Source organism: Molossus molossus, unplaced genomic scaffold (genome assembly GCF_014108415.1).
Source record: "Molossus molossus isolate mMolMol1 unplaced genomic scaffold, mMolMol1.p scaffold_m16_p_2, whole genome shotgun sequence".
NCBI lineage: Eukaryota > Metazoa > Chordata > Mammalia > Chiroptera > Molossidae > Molossus > Molossus molossus.
In genome coordinates this window covers 45469209-45486811 of record NW_023425355.1, presented here as the reverse complement: position 1 = coordinate 45486811, position 17603 = coordinate 45469209, and the positions used below count along the sequence as shown (strand labels likewise).

Below are 17603 nucleotides of genomic sequence, written 5' to 3'. Positions count from 1 at the left end.
CCAAAAGATTAATGAAACAAAGAGCTGATTATGTGAAAAGATAAGCAAGATTGATGGACCCTTAGCTAGACTCACCAAGAAACAAAGAGAGAGAACCCAAATACACAAAATCAGAAAGGAAAGAGGAGAAATAATAACTGACACCACAAAAATACAAAGGATTGTTAACAAATACTATGAAAAATGATATGGCAACAAATTCGACAATCTAAACAAAATGAACAAATTTCTAGGAACACATTGTCTCCCAAAACTGAACTGGGAAGAGATAGAAAATTTAAACAGACCAATAACAACAATAGAAATTGAAGATGTAATCAAGACTCTCCCAGCAAACAAAAGCCCAGGCCCCGATGGATTCACAGGGGAATTTTATGGAACATTCAAAGAAGAACAAATACACATTCTCCTTAAACTATTTAAAAAATTCAAGAAGAATAAAGACGTCTAAACTCGTTTTATGAGAACAGTATAATTCTAATTCCAAAACCAGAAAAAGATACTACAAAGAAAGAAAACTGCAGGCCAATATCCCTGATGAACATGGATGCCAAAATCCTGAACAAAATACTAGCAAATCGAATCCAGCAATACATCAAAAAAATTACTCACCATGACCATCCAAGGGATACAAGGCTGGTACAATGTTCACAAATCAGTATATATAACATACCACATAAACAAAATGAAAGATAAAAATTATATGATCATATCAATAGATGCTGAAAAAGCATTTGATATAATCCAGCACCCATTTCTGATAAAAACGCTCAGAAATCTGGGAATAGAGGGATCGTATCTCAACATAAAAGGCGATATATGAAAGACCCAGAGCCAACATCCTACTCAATGGGCAAAATCTAAAAGCATTTCCCTTAAGAACAGGAAAAAGACAAGGACGTCCACTTTCGCCACTCTTATTTAACATATACTGGAAGTCTTAGCACAGCAATCAGACAGGAAGAAAAAACTAAAAGAGATTCAAATTGGAAAGGTGGAAGTGAAACTGTCATTATTCTCAGATGACATGATACTATATGTAGAAAACCCTAAAGACTCCATCAAAAATTTACTAAACTTAATAAATGAATTTGGCGAAATAGCAGAATACAAAATTAACATGAAGAAATTAATGGCATTCTGATATACCAATGATGAACTCACAGAAAGGAAATTTAAAAATCCATTCCATTCACCATCATGACAAAAAAATTAAGATACCTAGGAATAAGATTAACCAAAGAAATAAAAGACCTATTCACAGAAAACTACAGGTAATTGAAAAAAGAAATAGAGGAAGATATAAAAAGTGGAAGCACATAACTTGTTCATGGATTGGAAGAATTAACATCATTAAAATGTCCATATCACCCAAAGCAATCTATAGATGCAATGCAATCCCTATCAAAATACCAATGACATACTTCACAGAACCAAAACAAATACTTCAAAAGTTCATATGGAACCAAAAAAAGACCCTGAATAGCCACAGCAATCTTGAAAAAGAAGAACAAAGTAGGAGGGATCACATTACCAGATTTCAGGTTATACTACAAAGCCTCTGTAATCAAAACAGCCTGGTACTGACACAAGAACAGCCATATAGATCAGTGGAACAGAATAGAGAACCCAGAAATGGACTCAAGACAATATGTTTAATTAACATTTGACAAAGGTGGCAAGAGCATACAGTGGAGTAAAGATAGCCTCTTTAGTAAATCGTGTTAAAAAAATTGGACAGCTACATACAAAATAATAAAACTAGACCATCAACTTATGCCATACACATGAATAAACTCAAAATGGATAGAAAACTTAAATGTGACGTATGAATCCATATAAATCCTAGAAGAAAATGTAGGCAATAAAATTATAGACATCATACACAGCAGAATTTTCACTGATATATCACCTAAGGCAACAGAAACAAAGGAGAAAATCAACACATGAGACTACATCAAACTCAAAAGCTACTGCACAGCAAAAACAAACAAACAAACAAACAAAAAACACATTAAAATGGAAAGGCAACCCACTTAATGGAAGAGCATAATTGACAAAGATACATCAGATAAGGGGTTAATTTCCAAAATATATGAGTGCTCATATAACTCAACAAAAGGAAGACAAAGAACCCAATTAAAAATGGGCAGAGGAACTAAATAGACACCTCTCCTAAAAGGACATACAAATGGCTAAGAGACATGAAGAAATGCTCAACATCACTAATCATCAGAGAGATGCAAATTAAAACAAAAATAAGGTATCTCCTGACACCTGTCAAAATGGTCACCTTCAACAAATAATCAAACAAGTGTTGGCAATGGTGTGGAAAAAAGGGGATTCGAGTACACTGTAGGTGGGAATGCAGACTGGTGTAGCCACTATGGAAAACAATATGGTGTTGCTTCAAAAATATAAAAATTGAACTGCCATTTGACCCTGTGATCCCACTTCTAGGAATATATTCTAAGAAGCCTGAAACAGCAATCAGAACGAATTTATGTACCCCCATGTTCATAGCAGCACTATTTACAATAGCTAAATCTTGAAATGACCCCAATGTCCATCAGTAGACAAATGGATAAAAAGGCAGTGGTACATATACACAATGGAGTACTATGCAGCTGTAAGAAATAAAGATGTCTTATCCTTTGAGACACAGGGAGGGATCTGGAAAATATTCTCCTAAGCAAAACAAGGAAGACAAATAAAGAGAAGCATAATATGATCTCACTTATTTGTGGAATATAATAAATATAACAGTCTAAGGAATGGGGTAGTCCCAGAGATATGGAAGTGGGGTATAGACTGATAATTCCCAGAAGAGGGGTTGGTGGGTGAGAGATAAACCACAGTACTGATATTCATGTATGCTTGAACAATGGACATGGACAACAAAGCTGGGTACAGGGTAAGGAGGGAGGGGGACAGGGAATCAATGGGGAAAAAAGAAGAAACATCTGTAACAAAAATAAATAAATTAATAAAAAAAAGAAAAAAAAGAAACCTAAAACGCCAATCAGAAAGAATATATGTACCCCTATGTTCATAGCAGCACGATTTACAATAGCTAAGATCTGGAAACAGCCCAAGTGTCCATCAGTAAAAGAGTGAATTAAAAAGCTGTGGTACATGTATACAATGGAATTCTATGCAGCTTTAAGAAAGAAAGATCTCTTGGCCTTTGAGATGACATGAAAGACCTGGAGAGTATTATGCTAAGTGAAACAAGCCAAGAATAGAAAGACAAATATCACATGATCTCACTTATTTGTGGAATATAATGAACTAAACAAACTGCTGAACAAAACTAACCCAGAGACATAGAGGTGGGATACAGACTGACAAGCCTCAGAGTAGGGGAGTTTGGAGGGGGGAGATAAACCACAAAACTTATCTGCATGTATGCATGACCAATGGACATAGTCAACAATGCTGGGGATGGGGCAAAGGTGATGGGGAGAAGGGTGTCAATGTGAGGAAAATGAGAAACATCTGTAACAAAAGCAAATTAATAAAAAAAAGAAACATGTTTGAAATTTTTGAGGGTTTTGAAAGACAATTAGAGGAAGCTGGGCTTTATCCTATAAACAGTAAAGTATTCCAATATTTTATATAAGAGGATGATATAATAAAAACTGTTTCAGAATATCTAGGTTTGTACCCTAAGGAAAATTATTATGTGTACATAGAGCCATGTGCAAAAATAGTCATTACAGCAGTGTGTGTTCATTTTAAACCCCTGAAATAATCTGAATGCCTGTCACTATGGCAACAGATTGTGAATTAGCTAGATCTATGTGTTTATGTATCAACACGGGTTCATAATATATGTAAAAATTAACTCTCAGAATGATATGTATGGAATAAAACTTCACATTTATGTGAACATTTAAAAATTCATGTTATTTATTGGTACATATAAAATGTATACCAACATGGATATATGTGTCACATTATTTATAGTGACATTTGTTTCTAGGAAGAAAGAAATGTGAATATTGTTAGGGAGAGAAACATGAGATGTTTCGAATTAATCTGTAACAGTTTATTTTTGTAAAAATTTTCTGATGCAAATATGATAAAATAATAATGTTTATTCCTTCTGGGTGTTTAATTCTTGAGTACTTTGTATTTTAAAATTTTCAGTTAAAAAGAATTTTTGGGAAGATTATTCTAAGAGTAAAACCTGGGGGTAGGGCAACAAGGATGAAGAAAAGTGTGTGTGTGTGTGTGTGTGTGTGTGTGTGTGTGTGTGTGTGTGACCCTGGCCAATTTGGCTCAGTGGTTAGAGCGTCGATCCACAAACCAATGAGTCACAGGTTTGATTCCAGTCAAGGGCAGGTACCTCAGTTGCAGTTCGTCCCTCGCCCTGGTTGGGGTCGTGTGAGAGGCAACCAGTCTATGTGTCCCTCTCACATCGATGTTTCTCTCTCTCTCCCTCTCTCTCCTTCTCTCTTTCTCCCTCACACTTTGTCTGAAGATAAATAGGAAAATATCCTCAGGTGAGAATTTTTAAAGAAAGAAAGAAAGAGAGAGAGAGAGAGAGAGAGAGAAAGAAAGAAGAAAGAAAAAGAAAGAGAAAGAAAGGAGGGCGGGAGAGAGAGAGAGCGGGAGGGAGGGAAGGAAGGAAGGAAGGAAGGAAATATTTCTTCATTTATCTTCTGATAGAGTGGGAGGGAGGGAGGAAGGGAGACAGAGAGAAACATCAACCGACTGCTTCCTGCATGACCACAACCTGGGCCAGACCAAACCACAACCGAGGTACATTCCCTTGACTGGAATCAAACCAGTGACTCATTGTTTTGTGGGCTGATGCTCTAACCATTGAGCAAAACTGGCCAGGGTGAAAAGTATATTTTTAAGTAGAAGAAGCATGAGTACAATCAATATAAGAGGGATAGGTTAACACTGGAAGTATTACTTACCAATAGAAGCAAACTGAGAGTCGAGACCCAAAGTCAAAAGCATGAAGAAAAATAATATGGACCAAAATGGCCCACCAGGGAGTTGGGCTAGAGCTTCTGGATAAGCAATGAATGCCAGATCAAAACCTAAGAAAAATGCATGGCATTTTAATTTAAATTAGTTGTCAAGAAAATTCACATATTTGGACATTTTCAAAATAAGGTACTAGAAAAATCTCATTTTAATTTGGTAACCGAATCCATGATATACATTATTTAGCAATAATTTCACTTTCACTTTTTAAAATATTTGACTTGGTAGTTCTACAGTGTGAACACATGACATGAATTAAGCTAGTGAGATCAGTTTTATAAATGGTACATTTCTCACATAAGAAATCTTAATGATTTCATTGATTTTGTTTAACTGACTTTATTTTTTTAAGATTGATGAAGAATAACAACTGCCTTAAACTCCAGAAACAATTATCTTACCCTAGAAATTCTTTAAAAATTACACTGTAAAAAAAGATATGGTTGTGGAACTAACTTTTTAATCTTCAATCATTTCTCCAAATGTCTACCCAAAATCAGAATGAAATATTATATTATATTTTATGTTTGTTACCTTAGAGATACTGTTTAAATTTTTTCAATTATATTATGTGATACTTAGTTTTAAGTATTTTAAGTTTCTCCAACCTCCCAGAGTACTGACCTAGGATTCAGGAGAATTAGTTTCTAGCCCAGGCTTCTACTTCCTAATAATTTCATCTTCTGCAAGACAACATTTCTCTGAATCCATCCACTCTGTAAATGAGGAACTGGACACTAAATGATCCCCAAGGTTCCTTCTAGTCCTAACATTCTATTCTCATTCATCATTCTTTCCATCAAATGATACCATTATTAAAAATTTAATAAGAAATTCCTACTTAAAAGAATCCTAGAATTATTTTCTTAAGAATCTTTAGACAGATAATTAAGCATCGTAGTTAATATCTTTAAAGTTAGGAAGTTTACCCAGCCAGTGTGGCTCAGTGGTTGAACATAAACCCATGCACCAAAAGGTTGCTGGTTCAATTCCTGGCCAGGACACATGCCCAGGTTGTGGGCCAGGTACCCAGTGAGGGGCATGCAGGAGGCAGCTAATCAATATTCTCTCTCATCAATGTTTCTATCTCTCTCTCTCTCTCACTACTTTAGTCTCTCAAATCAGTAAAGGAAAAATAAATAAAGTTAGGAAGTTCATTAACTAGACTATGTTCAGGTTGGACACAGTTGGGCATTCGACTTGGGTCTTCTATCTATATGCTATTAATATGTTTTTAAAATTTAGTCCAGCTGGTGTGGCTCAGTAGTTGAGCATTGACCCATACACCAAGAGGTCGCCAGTTCAGTTCCTGGTCAGGACACATGCCCAAGTTGAGGGCCCAATCCCCAGTGTGGGGCATGTAGGAGGTGGCCAATCAATGTTCTCTCTCATCAAGTTTCTATCTTTCTCTCCCTCTCACTTCCTCTCTTTGTAAAAATTAATAAATGTAAAAATTTTTTTAATAAAATATAAAATAAAATTCTGATGAATACTATAATTGTACATAGAACATATATATACATATATATTTCATATATATGAATATATGTACATACACACATACACATATACACAAATGAGGATAATGTATGTGAAGTTCTTGTCATGATTCCTGAGACTTGTAATTGTACAGTCAGTAGTTCATATTAAACACTTAACAAAATTCAGGATAAATTTCTTAAATAATGATATATTCTTATTTTCTCAGATTATCTAAGAATTATTCCATCATTAAAACAACCAAATTATATAAGATTAAATGAGAAAGAAATGCAATACCCTAAATCTTGAGTGCTTTAAGTAAATTGCTGTAAAATATAACATTGAGTTAATCAAAGTTAATAATATATAGTATCCCATACCTGATTTTACAACTTGAGAGACTTCCTTTCCAGATATGTGAGCCATGTGTCCCAATATAGAAAAAATAGCAAATCCAGCGAACACACTAGTGAGGCAGTTTGTCAAACATACTACAATGGCATCCGAGAAGCAGTTGTTATTGAACTTATTGTAAGATGATAGAGCAACTAAGCCACCCCAAGCCACTGAAAGGGAGTAAAATATCTGAGTGGCAGCATCTTTCCAAACCTATGGGAAAATAATTTAATATTTAAAAACATACACTATTCATTTTCATTTGCACAAAATATTTTATATATATAGATGAATCAGATGAACAAATTTAATGAAATACACACTCAAGTAACCACTATTCAGCTTAAGAAATAAAATATTATCAGTCTTTTAAATACCCCATATGCCCTTTCCTAATCTTACCACCCTTCCAACCTCCAGTGGCAACTGCTATTCTGACTTTTGTGTTTATAATTTTATTGTTTTTCTTTATAGTTTTACTGTGTGTGTGTGTGTGTGTGTGTGTGTGTATGTGTGTGTGTGTGTGTATATATATATATATATATATATATATATATATATATAAAATGTAAACCTAACCACTATGGCATTTAGCTTTGCATGTTTTTGAGTTTATAGAAAATATTTTTAATACACATAAATTATACAACCTGTTTTTTTTTCAGTCAGTATTCTATGAGATTTATCCCATATCAATTTGAACCTTAAGAGATTTCAATTTTGTAAATCAAAAATGAAAGAATATAAGCACATTTGTATGGTTCAGTTATATATATGTAGTTTTAAATATGTTTTTACTGCTGTATTGCCCTACTGTGTATACCACATTTTATCTTTTATCTTGTTGATAGACATTTATAAGTTGTTCAGTATTTTGATATAAAAACAATATAGCTGTGAATATTCTTGTATGTCTCCTCAAACCTAGTTGTGGAACTGTGATGTCATAGAGTATATGAATCTTCCCTTTTACTAAATATTGCCAAATTATCCTTCAAAGTGGTTGTATCACTTTGCACTTTCACCAGCTGGGTATGAGAGTTCCCTTTCTTCCATCTCCTTGCTAATAACTATTGGTCAGAATTTGTTTTTAATCCACATCAGAGGCTATTTTTTTTTTTATTTATCTTCAGATAGAGTGAGAGGGAGGGAGGGAGAGAGAGAGAAACATCAACGTAAAAGGGACACATCAACTGGATGCCTCCCGCAGGACCCTGATCAGGGCCGGGGACGAACCGCAACCGAAGTACACATCCTTGACTGGAATCAAATGGGCGACCCATTGATCCACAGGCTGACGCTCTATCCACTGAGCAAAATTGGCCAGGGCAGTTAGAATTTTTTTTTTTTTAATCCTCACCAGAGGACATCTTCTTGCACTTATCTTCAGATACAGCAGAAGGGAGAGAGGAATGGAGAGAGAGAGAGAAAGAGAGAGAGAGAGAGAGAGAGAGAGAGAGAGAGAGAGAGATCGACGTGTCTGTGAAAGAGACCCATCGAGTAGTTGCCACCCACACAACCCCAACCAGGCCAGGGACGAACCGAAACCAAGGTACGCGCGCTTAGCAGGAACCGAACCCGGGACTCTCTGGTCCAGGGCCGAGGCTCCAACTGCTGAGCCAAACTGGCCAGGGAGGTGGTCAGAATTTTTAATACAATCAAATCTAGTGACTGTGAAGTGAGAGGTGATTACCCTAATGACTTACACGTTTTAGCATGTTTTGATGTTATACTCCATAGTTGTTTTTGTTTTTCTGTGAAATTCCTGTTTATGTCTTTTGCCATTTTTTAAATTTTTATTGTTGAAAATACTACAGATGTCCCCTTTTATTTCCCATTGACCCCTCCTTCCCGCTCCCACCCCACTCCTGCTTTCCCTAACTTAATGTCCGTGTTGATTGGTTGTGCATTATTTTGCCATTTTTGTTTGGCTTATTTGCCTTATTGGAATACTTGATGTAATTTGGATTCTAACCCTTGGTTTATTATACATGTTAAATTTTTTTTCTGACAATTTGTGGCTTATCTTTTTTTTTTACCTCTTAACATTGTGTTCTTAGATGAAACAAAGATTTTGTTGTCATTTTAATGTAGCTAAAGTTGTTCATCTTTGCTTGTTTTTATTGTCCTTGATTTCTCTGATTTCAAAAATAATCTTTAAAAATATAATCCTTAACCCAAGGTCATAAAGATACTATGCTATATTTGCTTCTAAAATATTTAAAGTTTTGCTTACATTATCGTTTCAATTCACCTGAAATTTATATTTGTATATTAAATTGGAAATTCCAATTCATTTTTCTCCAAATGGAATATCAATTGTCCAAAAATAATTGATATTACCAATTATATCAAATAGATATCAATTATACAATTGAATAGTCCATCCTTTCCCCATTGCCACCTCGGCCACATATCAAGTTCTATATACTTATGAATATTTCTGATATTACTATTCTTTTCCAATGGTCTATATGTCAGTACCTATGCTAAAACCACATTGTTTTAATAACTATAGCATTATTATATTGTTCCATATCTGGTGGGACAAGTCTTCCTCACTTCCTCAGAAACATCTTGTTTGATCCTATTTTTTTGCCTTTTTCTCTTAATTAATTTTAGAACAGTTTTCAAGTTCCACAGGGGGGAAAAAAACTGTGCTAGAAATTTGATTGGAATTCTTACCTATCAATTTGGGAATAATAGAAATACAATTCTTAACAAAGATAGTACTGGGCAATCTTTGAACAATGATGATACATTGAGGCATCCCTTAGATCACCCAATTCCCTCATTCTGTGTTTTGATTAGAGCCTCATGTATCTGGCTACATCACTTTAAGCAGCCCCCCACATTCTTCATCTGATCCTGCCCATTTATTACTTTCCATTTTTTTCAATTTACCCCTCCTATGTCTTTGCTAAATGACAGTAATTAATCTCAGAAATTAATATAGGTAAATCCATTTAACAGAAAAATTCTGTAGCTATAACATTACCCCAAAGGAAAAAAAGTTAACTCTGCAGATTTAAAATAATAGAGCTGGAATATATTTGTGCAAAATTATTTTTTGAGTTCATCTGAAAACAGGACTGGTCAGTGGAAGCAGGCAATATAACATTGTGACTAAGAGATCTAGCTCTAGAGTCAAAAAGAATAAAGTTTACATCCAATACTTCTCACTCTCTTTGATTTCAATTTAATTAACATCTTTAAACCTGTTCTTTTATCTACAAAATGGAAATGGCAATAATAATTATTATGTACCCTAGGAATGATATAGGAAACATGTAAAGCAATAAGCAGATGCTCAATAGTAGATAATATTGTTATTATGGAAAATAATCACAAATTAATACTTGTTGTTTATGGAAGTTAAAAACAATACTTTTCTCCCTGAAAGTTATATAATTTATTTTCAATTACAATAAAAATAAAGAGTTTTGACAATAAAATAAATATAGGTCTTCACAGTACAGTTTGATGTTAGATTATTATTATATTATAATCGCTTTATAATGGTAGGAAGCAAGTAGAAAGTAAATGGATCGATGATAGATAGATATTAAAGAGCTAGATAGATAGATGATAGATAGATGACAGATAGATAGATAGATAGATAGATAGATAGATAGATAGATAGATAAATAGATAAATGATAGATAAATAGATCATGGTTATTTTCCTTATTTTTAACAAAACATGTTAGAAATAAATTATTCTTATTTCTTAGGCAGTTATGCATATTAAATGACAAATAACATGTTTATATTGGTGTCAGCTTCTCTTACTTGATACATTATATGCGCATATGTGAATTAGGGGGGAACTGGAAATGGTGTGGCAGATGTGGGTCATAATGTTTACCTAGCTTGCAAAGAAAAGTAAAGCAAAATTCCAAGCATAGTTGAAATGTTCATGCCTACAAATCACATAGTTATATACAGAATCATTACTTTACGAATTACGGAATCTTAATTCAAGATGCAAAAACTGGCTGCGTAAACTTAACTAAATCTGAATCTTTCTGGGTCTCAATACTACTTTAAAATGAGTGAGTTAGTAAAATACTCACTGAAGTCCCCTCTAGCTATAAATTTGCATGGTTCTCTACTCTTCTAGAGATCTCAATAGAGATCAGATATCCAAAGACAAGGAAAAATATATGCTTATGATTCCCATGCTCTAGTATGTGGACAGAGAGGAATAAAAAAATCTAAGAAAACATTCTAATTGCCAGCAAACCCAAAGAAAAAAGAATGGAAGTAGTGTTTGTGTTGCAGTGGGGAGGTGAGAGTATTAAATTTTGTTCCAAAAGGTGCTTTAGGTTTAGTTTAGTTCTGACCTTTTAAAGCTGTCAGAGAGGTGTGGGGAAGGGCAGATTGGACAAAAAAAAAAGGTGAAGGGATTAGCCAAAGAACATATATACATAACCCATAGACACCGACAACAGTGTGGTGATGGCCAGAAGGAAGGGGGGAGGGTACGAACCAGGTGGACGTAAGCAAAGGGGTGGGGGGAGTGTGGACATCTGTAATAATGTCAACAATTAAAATAAGTAAAAGTGATAGAGACACAGAAGTACAGACCAATATAAAATATTCATATAAAAATTTCAAGATAGTTTCAAGGAACTATAAAGCCCAGGTTATTTGGGTCTTGTAAAACCCACTTAAAGAATATCAAAGGGACTTTCCAACTGTGCTCAAAGTTATGATATTTAAATAAATGAAGGTTCCACTTCTTAGGGAAAATGTTGCATCCATAATAACATACAGGTGTGGGCAAAAGTAGGTCTACACTTGTTCCTATGGAAAAAGATATGCAGGTTATGATTATTACAATTGTTATATTAACTCTGTTTTGTGTATTCACAACTGTAAACCTACTTTTGCCCACAATCACAATAATCACAATATAATATGATAGAAATAATTTAAATAATTCTGTGTTCATATTTATATAGCACTTTACCTTTCCAAAAGTGTATTAACACTTTATCTTGTTTAATAACCTAACATAGAGAAGATAATGAATCTAAAATTCCATTTTATTTGTTTCTTGTTCATCATGAACTATGGTTGTCAAGTTGTGAAAAGATTAACAAACAAGGTTAAAATATGTGAAGCTTAAGACAAACAAAGAAATAAACAGTTGGTCTGTGAACACATAAAAATATATTCATTTCCAAGATTAAAATAATAAAACTTCATAGTTTAAAACCAGTTTATGGTTCTTGTAGTTGATTATAGTAGATTATGGAGTGAAAATTGTTTGCACACAAGATAGGTAACCAAAGGCCAGAGATGAACACCTCAATTTTCAAAAAGATAAAAGATGGATTTTCATGAATAAAACTAAAAATTTAATATGGTTACCAGGAAATTTCTATAACAAATAATTAAATATCCAAATTGTAAGTACAGGCATACCTCAGAGATATTGCAAGTTCTATTCCAGACTACCACAATAAAGCAAACAGTACAATAAACCAAAAGTGCAATAAGGTGAGTCAAATGAATTGTTTGGTTTCCCAGTTCATATAAATATTATGTTTACACAATATTATCATCTATTAAGTGTGCAATGTACATACCTTAAAAAACAATGTACATACCTTAATTAAAATATTTCATTGTTAAAAGGCATCCCAGGCAGAGGGAATAAATGTACAAAGGTCCAGAGGCAGGAACAGCTCTGTTATTTATAAGGAAGAGAAAGGATGTGTCTCTGGCAAAATTAGTAAGAGGATGTTGGAGAGGTAGGCAGGCCCTGGTTAAGCAGAACTTTGTAGACCATTATATGACCTTGGATTTTATTCTGGAGCCATGGGAAACCACTAAAGAGTTACTTATAAGAAATGTACCAGACTTCCGGTCAAGATGGCGGCGTAGGTAAACACGGTATCGCGTCCTCCCACAACCACATCAAAGTTACAACTAAACTACAGAACAACCATCATTCAAAACCGCCTGAAATCAAGCTGAATGGAAGTTCTACAACTACGGAATTTTAAAAAGCAGCTACATCCAAACTGGTAGGAGGGGCAGCGGCGCAGCGGCGCAGCGGCGGCGAGGCAGGCTGGTCCCACACCCAAGTGTGGCGGATAAAAATCAGGAGGCTCCCACGGCTGGAAGGTCCTTCCTGAGGACTGACTGGTCCCTGTCCCACACCAGGTGCCCCGCTCAGGGTTCCAGTGCCAGGAAGAGAAGTCCCCATCACTTCTGGCTGGAAAAACCAGCAGGAACTGAGGCTCAGGGAAGCTGAAGTGGCTGGAGCCCCAGGCAGCTCCCTAAAGGGCCCGCGCACGGACTTATCGGACTCTCTCCCTCTAAGCTTGGAGGGGAGGCAGCTCGAGGGGCGCCAGAGACATACAGGGAAGAACTGAGCTGTTTGGCACTGGAGTGAGGGCTGGAGAGGGGGCTTCCTCGGGACAAACGTGCTGTAAGAGTCCTTTGTTCCTTTGATGAGCCCTTCCTGGGGGCAGCAGACAGAAGACATATCTGGGACTCTAGCAACCTGGCTCACACTGGTAGCCCCGCCCTGCTGACTCCCCGCCCTGCCCCACACAACTTTCAAGCCCACCCAAGCTGTTGCCACTTGCTTAACCATAGGATTGGCCGGTCTTGGATCCTGCTTCAGGTTTTTCCTAAATTCTTTCAAACGAGCAACAATGGGTCTCAGCGAGCCCCATACCTCTCATTAAGTAATACACAGAAACAAACACAGAGAGGCAGCCAAAATGAGGAGACAAAGAAACAGGTCCCAAATGAAAGAACAGAACAAAACCCCAATAAAAGAACTAAGCGAAAGGGAGATAAGCAACCTAACAGATACTGAGTTCAAAATACTGCTTATAAGGATGCTCAATGAACTTAGTGAGAACCTCAGTGAACTTAAGGAGGGCCTCAAGAGCATAAAAAAGGACCAGTTAGAAATCATGGATACACAGAATTGAAGGAGGCATTAACTGAAATAAAGAATAATTTACACAGCTTCAATAATAGAGTACGTAAATCAAAGGAGCAAACCATCGATTTGGAATATAAGGAAGCAAAAAATGCCCAATCAGAACAGCAAAAAGAAAAAAGAATCCAAAAAAATGAGGATAGTATAAGGAGCCTCTGGGACAACTTCAAGCATGCCAACATTCGCATCTTGGGGGTGCCAGAAGGAGAAGAGCGAGAACAAGAAATCGAAAACCTGTTTGAAACAATAATGGCAGAAAACTTTCCTAACTTGGTGAAGGAAACAGACATACAAGTCCAGGAAGCACAGAGAGTCCCAAACAAGATGAACCCCAAGAGGCCCACACCAAGACACATCATCATCAAAATGCAAAAGGTTCAAGACAAAGAGAGAACCTTAAAAGCGGCAAGAGAAAGGCAGCTAGTTACCTACAAGGGAGTTCCCATTAGGCTGTCAGCTGATTTCTCAAAAGAAACTTTGCAGGCCAGAAGGGAGTGGCAAGAAATATTCACAGTGATGAAAAGCAAGAACCTACACCCAAAATTACTCTATCCTGCAAAGCTGTCATTTAGAACCGATGGCCATATAAAGACTTTCCCAGACAAGAAAAAGTTAAAGGAGTTCATCACTACCAAACCGTTATTATATGAAAAGATGAAGGGTCTTTTTGAAGAAAAATATAAAATGTATGAACAAACAAAATGGCAATGAATACAGATCTATCAACAATGGAATCTACAAACAAAATGAACAGGTAGAACAGAAACATTCTCATAGATACAGAGAACATTTTGTTAGTTGCCAGTTGGGAGAGGGGTTGGGGGAGTGGGTGAAAATGGTGAAGGGATTAAGAAGCACAAATTCATTGCTAGACTGACAAACCTCAAAGGGAAAGGGGTTGGGGGGGTGGGAAGAAATAAACCAAAGAACTTATATGCATAACCAATGGACACAGACAATAGTGTGGGAAAAGGTGGGAGGGGGGTGGGAGTGGGGAGGAGGGGGTCAATGGAAAAATGTGGAACATCTGTAATACATTTTACATCCAACAATAAAGATTTGAAAAAAAAAAGAAATGTACCATACTAATCTAAGATAATAATAATAGGAGTATAAGAACTCTTTGTATGATATGCTTGATATTTCTGAAATATCTGAAACTTTTCTAAAAAATAAAGCCTGCTAATAAAAAATATGGAACTGAAAAAATAAAATTAAAAAAAATAATAATTTACTGTTAAAAATCTTAACCATCTTCTAAGCCTTCAACAACATATAATCTTTCTGCTGGTAGAGGCTCTTGCTTTGATATTGATGGCTGCTGACTGATCAGGATGGTGGTTCCTGAAGGTTGGGGTGGCTGTGGCAATTTTTTAAAATAAGAAAACAATGAAGTTTGCAGTATAGATTGACTCTTCCTTTTATGAATGATTTCTCTATAGCATGTGATGCTGTTTGATTGCATTTTACCTATAGTAGAATTTCCTTCAAAATTGGAAGCGATTCTCCCAAACCCTATCACTGCTTTATGAACTAAGTTTATGTAATATTCTCAACCCTTTGTTATTATTTCAACAATCTTAACAGTATCTTCACCAGGAGTAGATTACATCACTAGCAACTACTTTCTTTGCTCATACATAAGAAGCAACTCCTCACCCATTAACATTTAATCAGGAGATTACAGTAATCCAGTCACGTCTTCAGGCTCCACTTCTAATTCTAGTTCTCTTGATATTTTCACCACATACACAGTTAATTCCTCCACTGAAATCTTGAACCCATCAAAGTCATCCAGGAGAGTTGATATCAACTCCTGTTAAAGATGATATTTTTACCTCTTCTTATGAATAACAAATGTTCTTAATGGTATCTAGAATGGTGAATTCTTTCCAGAAGGTTTTCAGCTCACTGTTCAGATCCATCAGAGGTATCACTACCTATCTGTGGTAGCTATAGCCTTTAAAAACTGAATTTCTTAAATAATAAGACTTGAGAGTCAAAATTACTCCTTGATCTTTTAGCTGCAGAATAAATGTTGTTTTAGCAGACATGGAAACACATTAATCTCATTGTACATCTCAAGCAGAACTCTTGAGTGGTCAGGTGCATTGTCAGTGAGCAGTAATATTTTGAAAATCTTTTTTTTTTTTCTGAACAATGGGTTAAAATATCCAGTAAACAGTGTTGTAAACAGATGTGCTGTCCTGCAAGCTTTGTTGTTCCATTTGTAGAGCACAGGCAGAGTAGATTTAGCATTATTCCTAGGAGCCCTAGGATTTTTAGAATGTTAATGAGCATTGTCTTCAATTTAAAGTCACCAGACTGTCCTTTGAAGATTTGAAGCCAGGCATTGGCTTCTCCTGGCTAACTATGAAAGTTCTAGTTGGTACCTTCTTTCAATATAAGATTGTTTCATCTACATAGAAAATTTTCTACTTTAGCTACCTTTATAATCTTAGCTAGATCTTCTGGATAACTTGCTACAGCTTCTATACCAGCACTTGCTTCTTTACCACCTTTCATTTTTATGTTATGGAGATAGCTGCTTTCCTTCAATCTAATTAATAAATTCTGGTGACTTTAAACTTTTCTTTTGCAACTTCCTCACCTCTCTCAGCCTTCATAGAATTAAAGGGAGTCAGAGCCTTGCTCTGGATTAGGCTTTGGCTTAAGGGAATGCGGTAGATGGTTTTATCTTCTATTCAGACCAGTAAAACTTTCTCCATGTCAGCAATAAGACTGTTTTTATTTCTTATCATTCACGTATCCACTGAAGTAGAGCTTTTAATTTTTCTTCAAGAACTTTTTCTTTGTATTCACACCTTGGCTCTTTGGTACAAGAGACCAGCTTCTGGCCTCTCTTGGTTTGCAACATGCCTTTCACACTAAGCTTGATCATTTCTAGTTTTTGATTTTAAGTGATAGATGTGCAAATCTTCCTTTGACTTGAACACTTAGAAGCCATTGTGGGGTTATTAATCAACATGATTTGAATAGTGTTATGTCTCAGAGAACAGGGAGATTCAAGAAAAGGTAAAGAGACCAGGGAATGGCTGGTAGGTGGAGCAGTCAGAACATACACAACATTTATCAATTTAGTTCACCATCCTATATGGGTGCGATTTGTGGTACCTCAAAATATTTACTGTGATCAGTAATTTTTGATGTTACTAAGTTTGAAATAATGCAAGAATGACCAAAATGTGCTAAAGATATGAAGCAAGCAAATGCTGTTGGAAAAATGGTGCCAATACACTTGTTCAACATAGAGTTGCCATAAGCCTTCAATTTGTAAAAAACACATTACTGGGAAGTACAGTTAAGTGAAGTGCAATAAAATGAGGTATGCCTGTTTTGAGAAAATAGAAATTGTTGGAAAAAAGCATAAGTTCCAGAAAAAATATCATAGCAAACTAAAACAAATATTTACTTTGGATAAACCTATTAGGTTTGACTACTAAAAAGGGAAAGCATTCCTAGGCTGTTATCAATAAAAGCATAGTATATAGATTACACTTGCTTTTAATGTTTCTTACAGTCAAAATTATAAAAGTTTTTATGTATGCATGATACAGACAGCCATTATCTGGAGATGGACAAAAGTTAAAATAGGATTACCCAATTTATATTCATGACATATGTTTATGTTTCTGGTACAGTAACAATTTTGTCTATGGAATGTTTCATCCAATTTCAAATTTGTATTTTAACCTCATGATCCATCTGGCAAAATTTTATCTTACTGGAAT

At 35.4% G+C, this 17603-nt stretch overlaps 1 protein-coding gene across 1 annotated transcript in view; it reads right to left on the bottom strand.

The window, feature by feature from the left end:
* SLC6A14 (solute carrier family 6 member 14) overlaps positions 1-17603 on the bottom strand; it is a 60525-nt gene that overhangs the window by 18911 nt on the left and 24011 nt on the right. The window contains exons 8-9 of the mRNA XM_036271060.1: positions 6867-7095; positions 4932-5057 (exon numbers count right to left, since the gene is read on the bottom strand). Of these exons, the coding sequence (XP_036126953.1) occupies positions 4932-5057; positions 6867-7095 (355 nt within the window). The remainder of the gene's footprint in view (positions 1-4931; positions 5058-6866; positions 7096-17603) is intronic.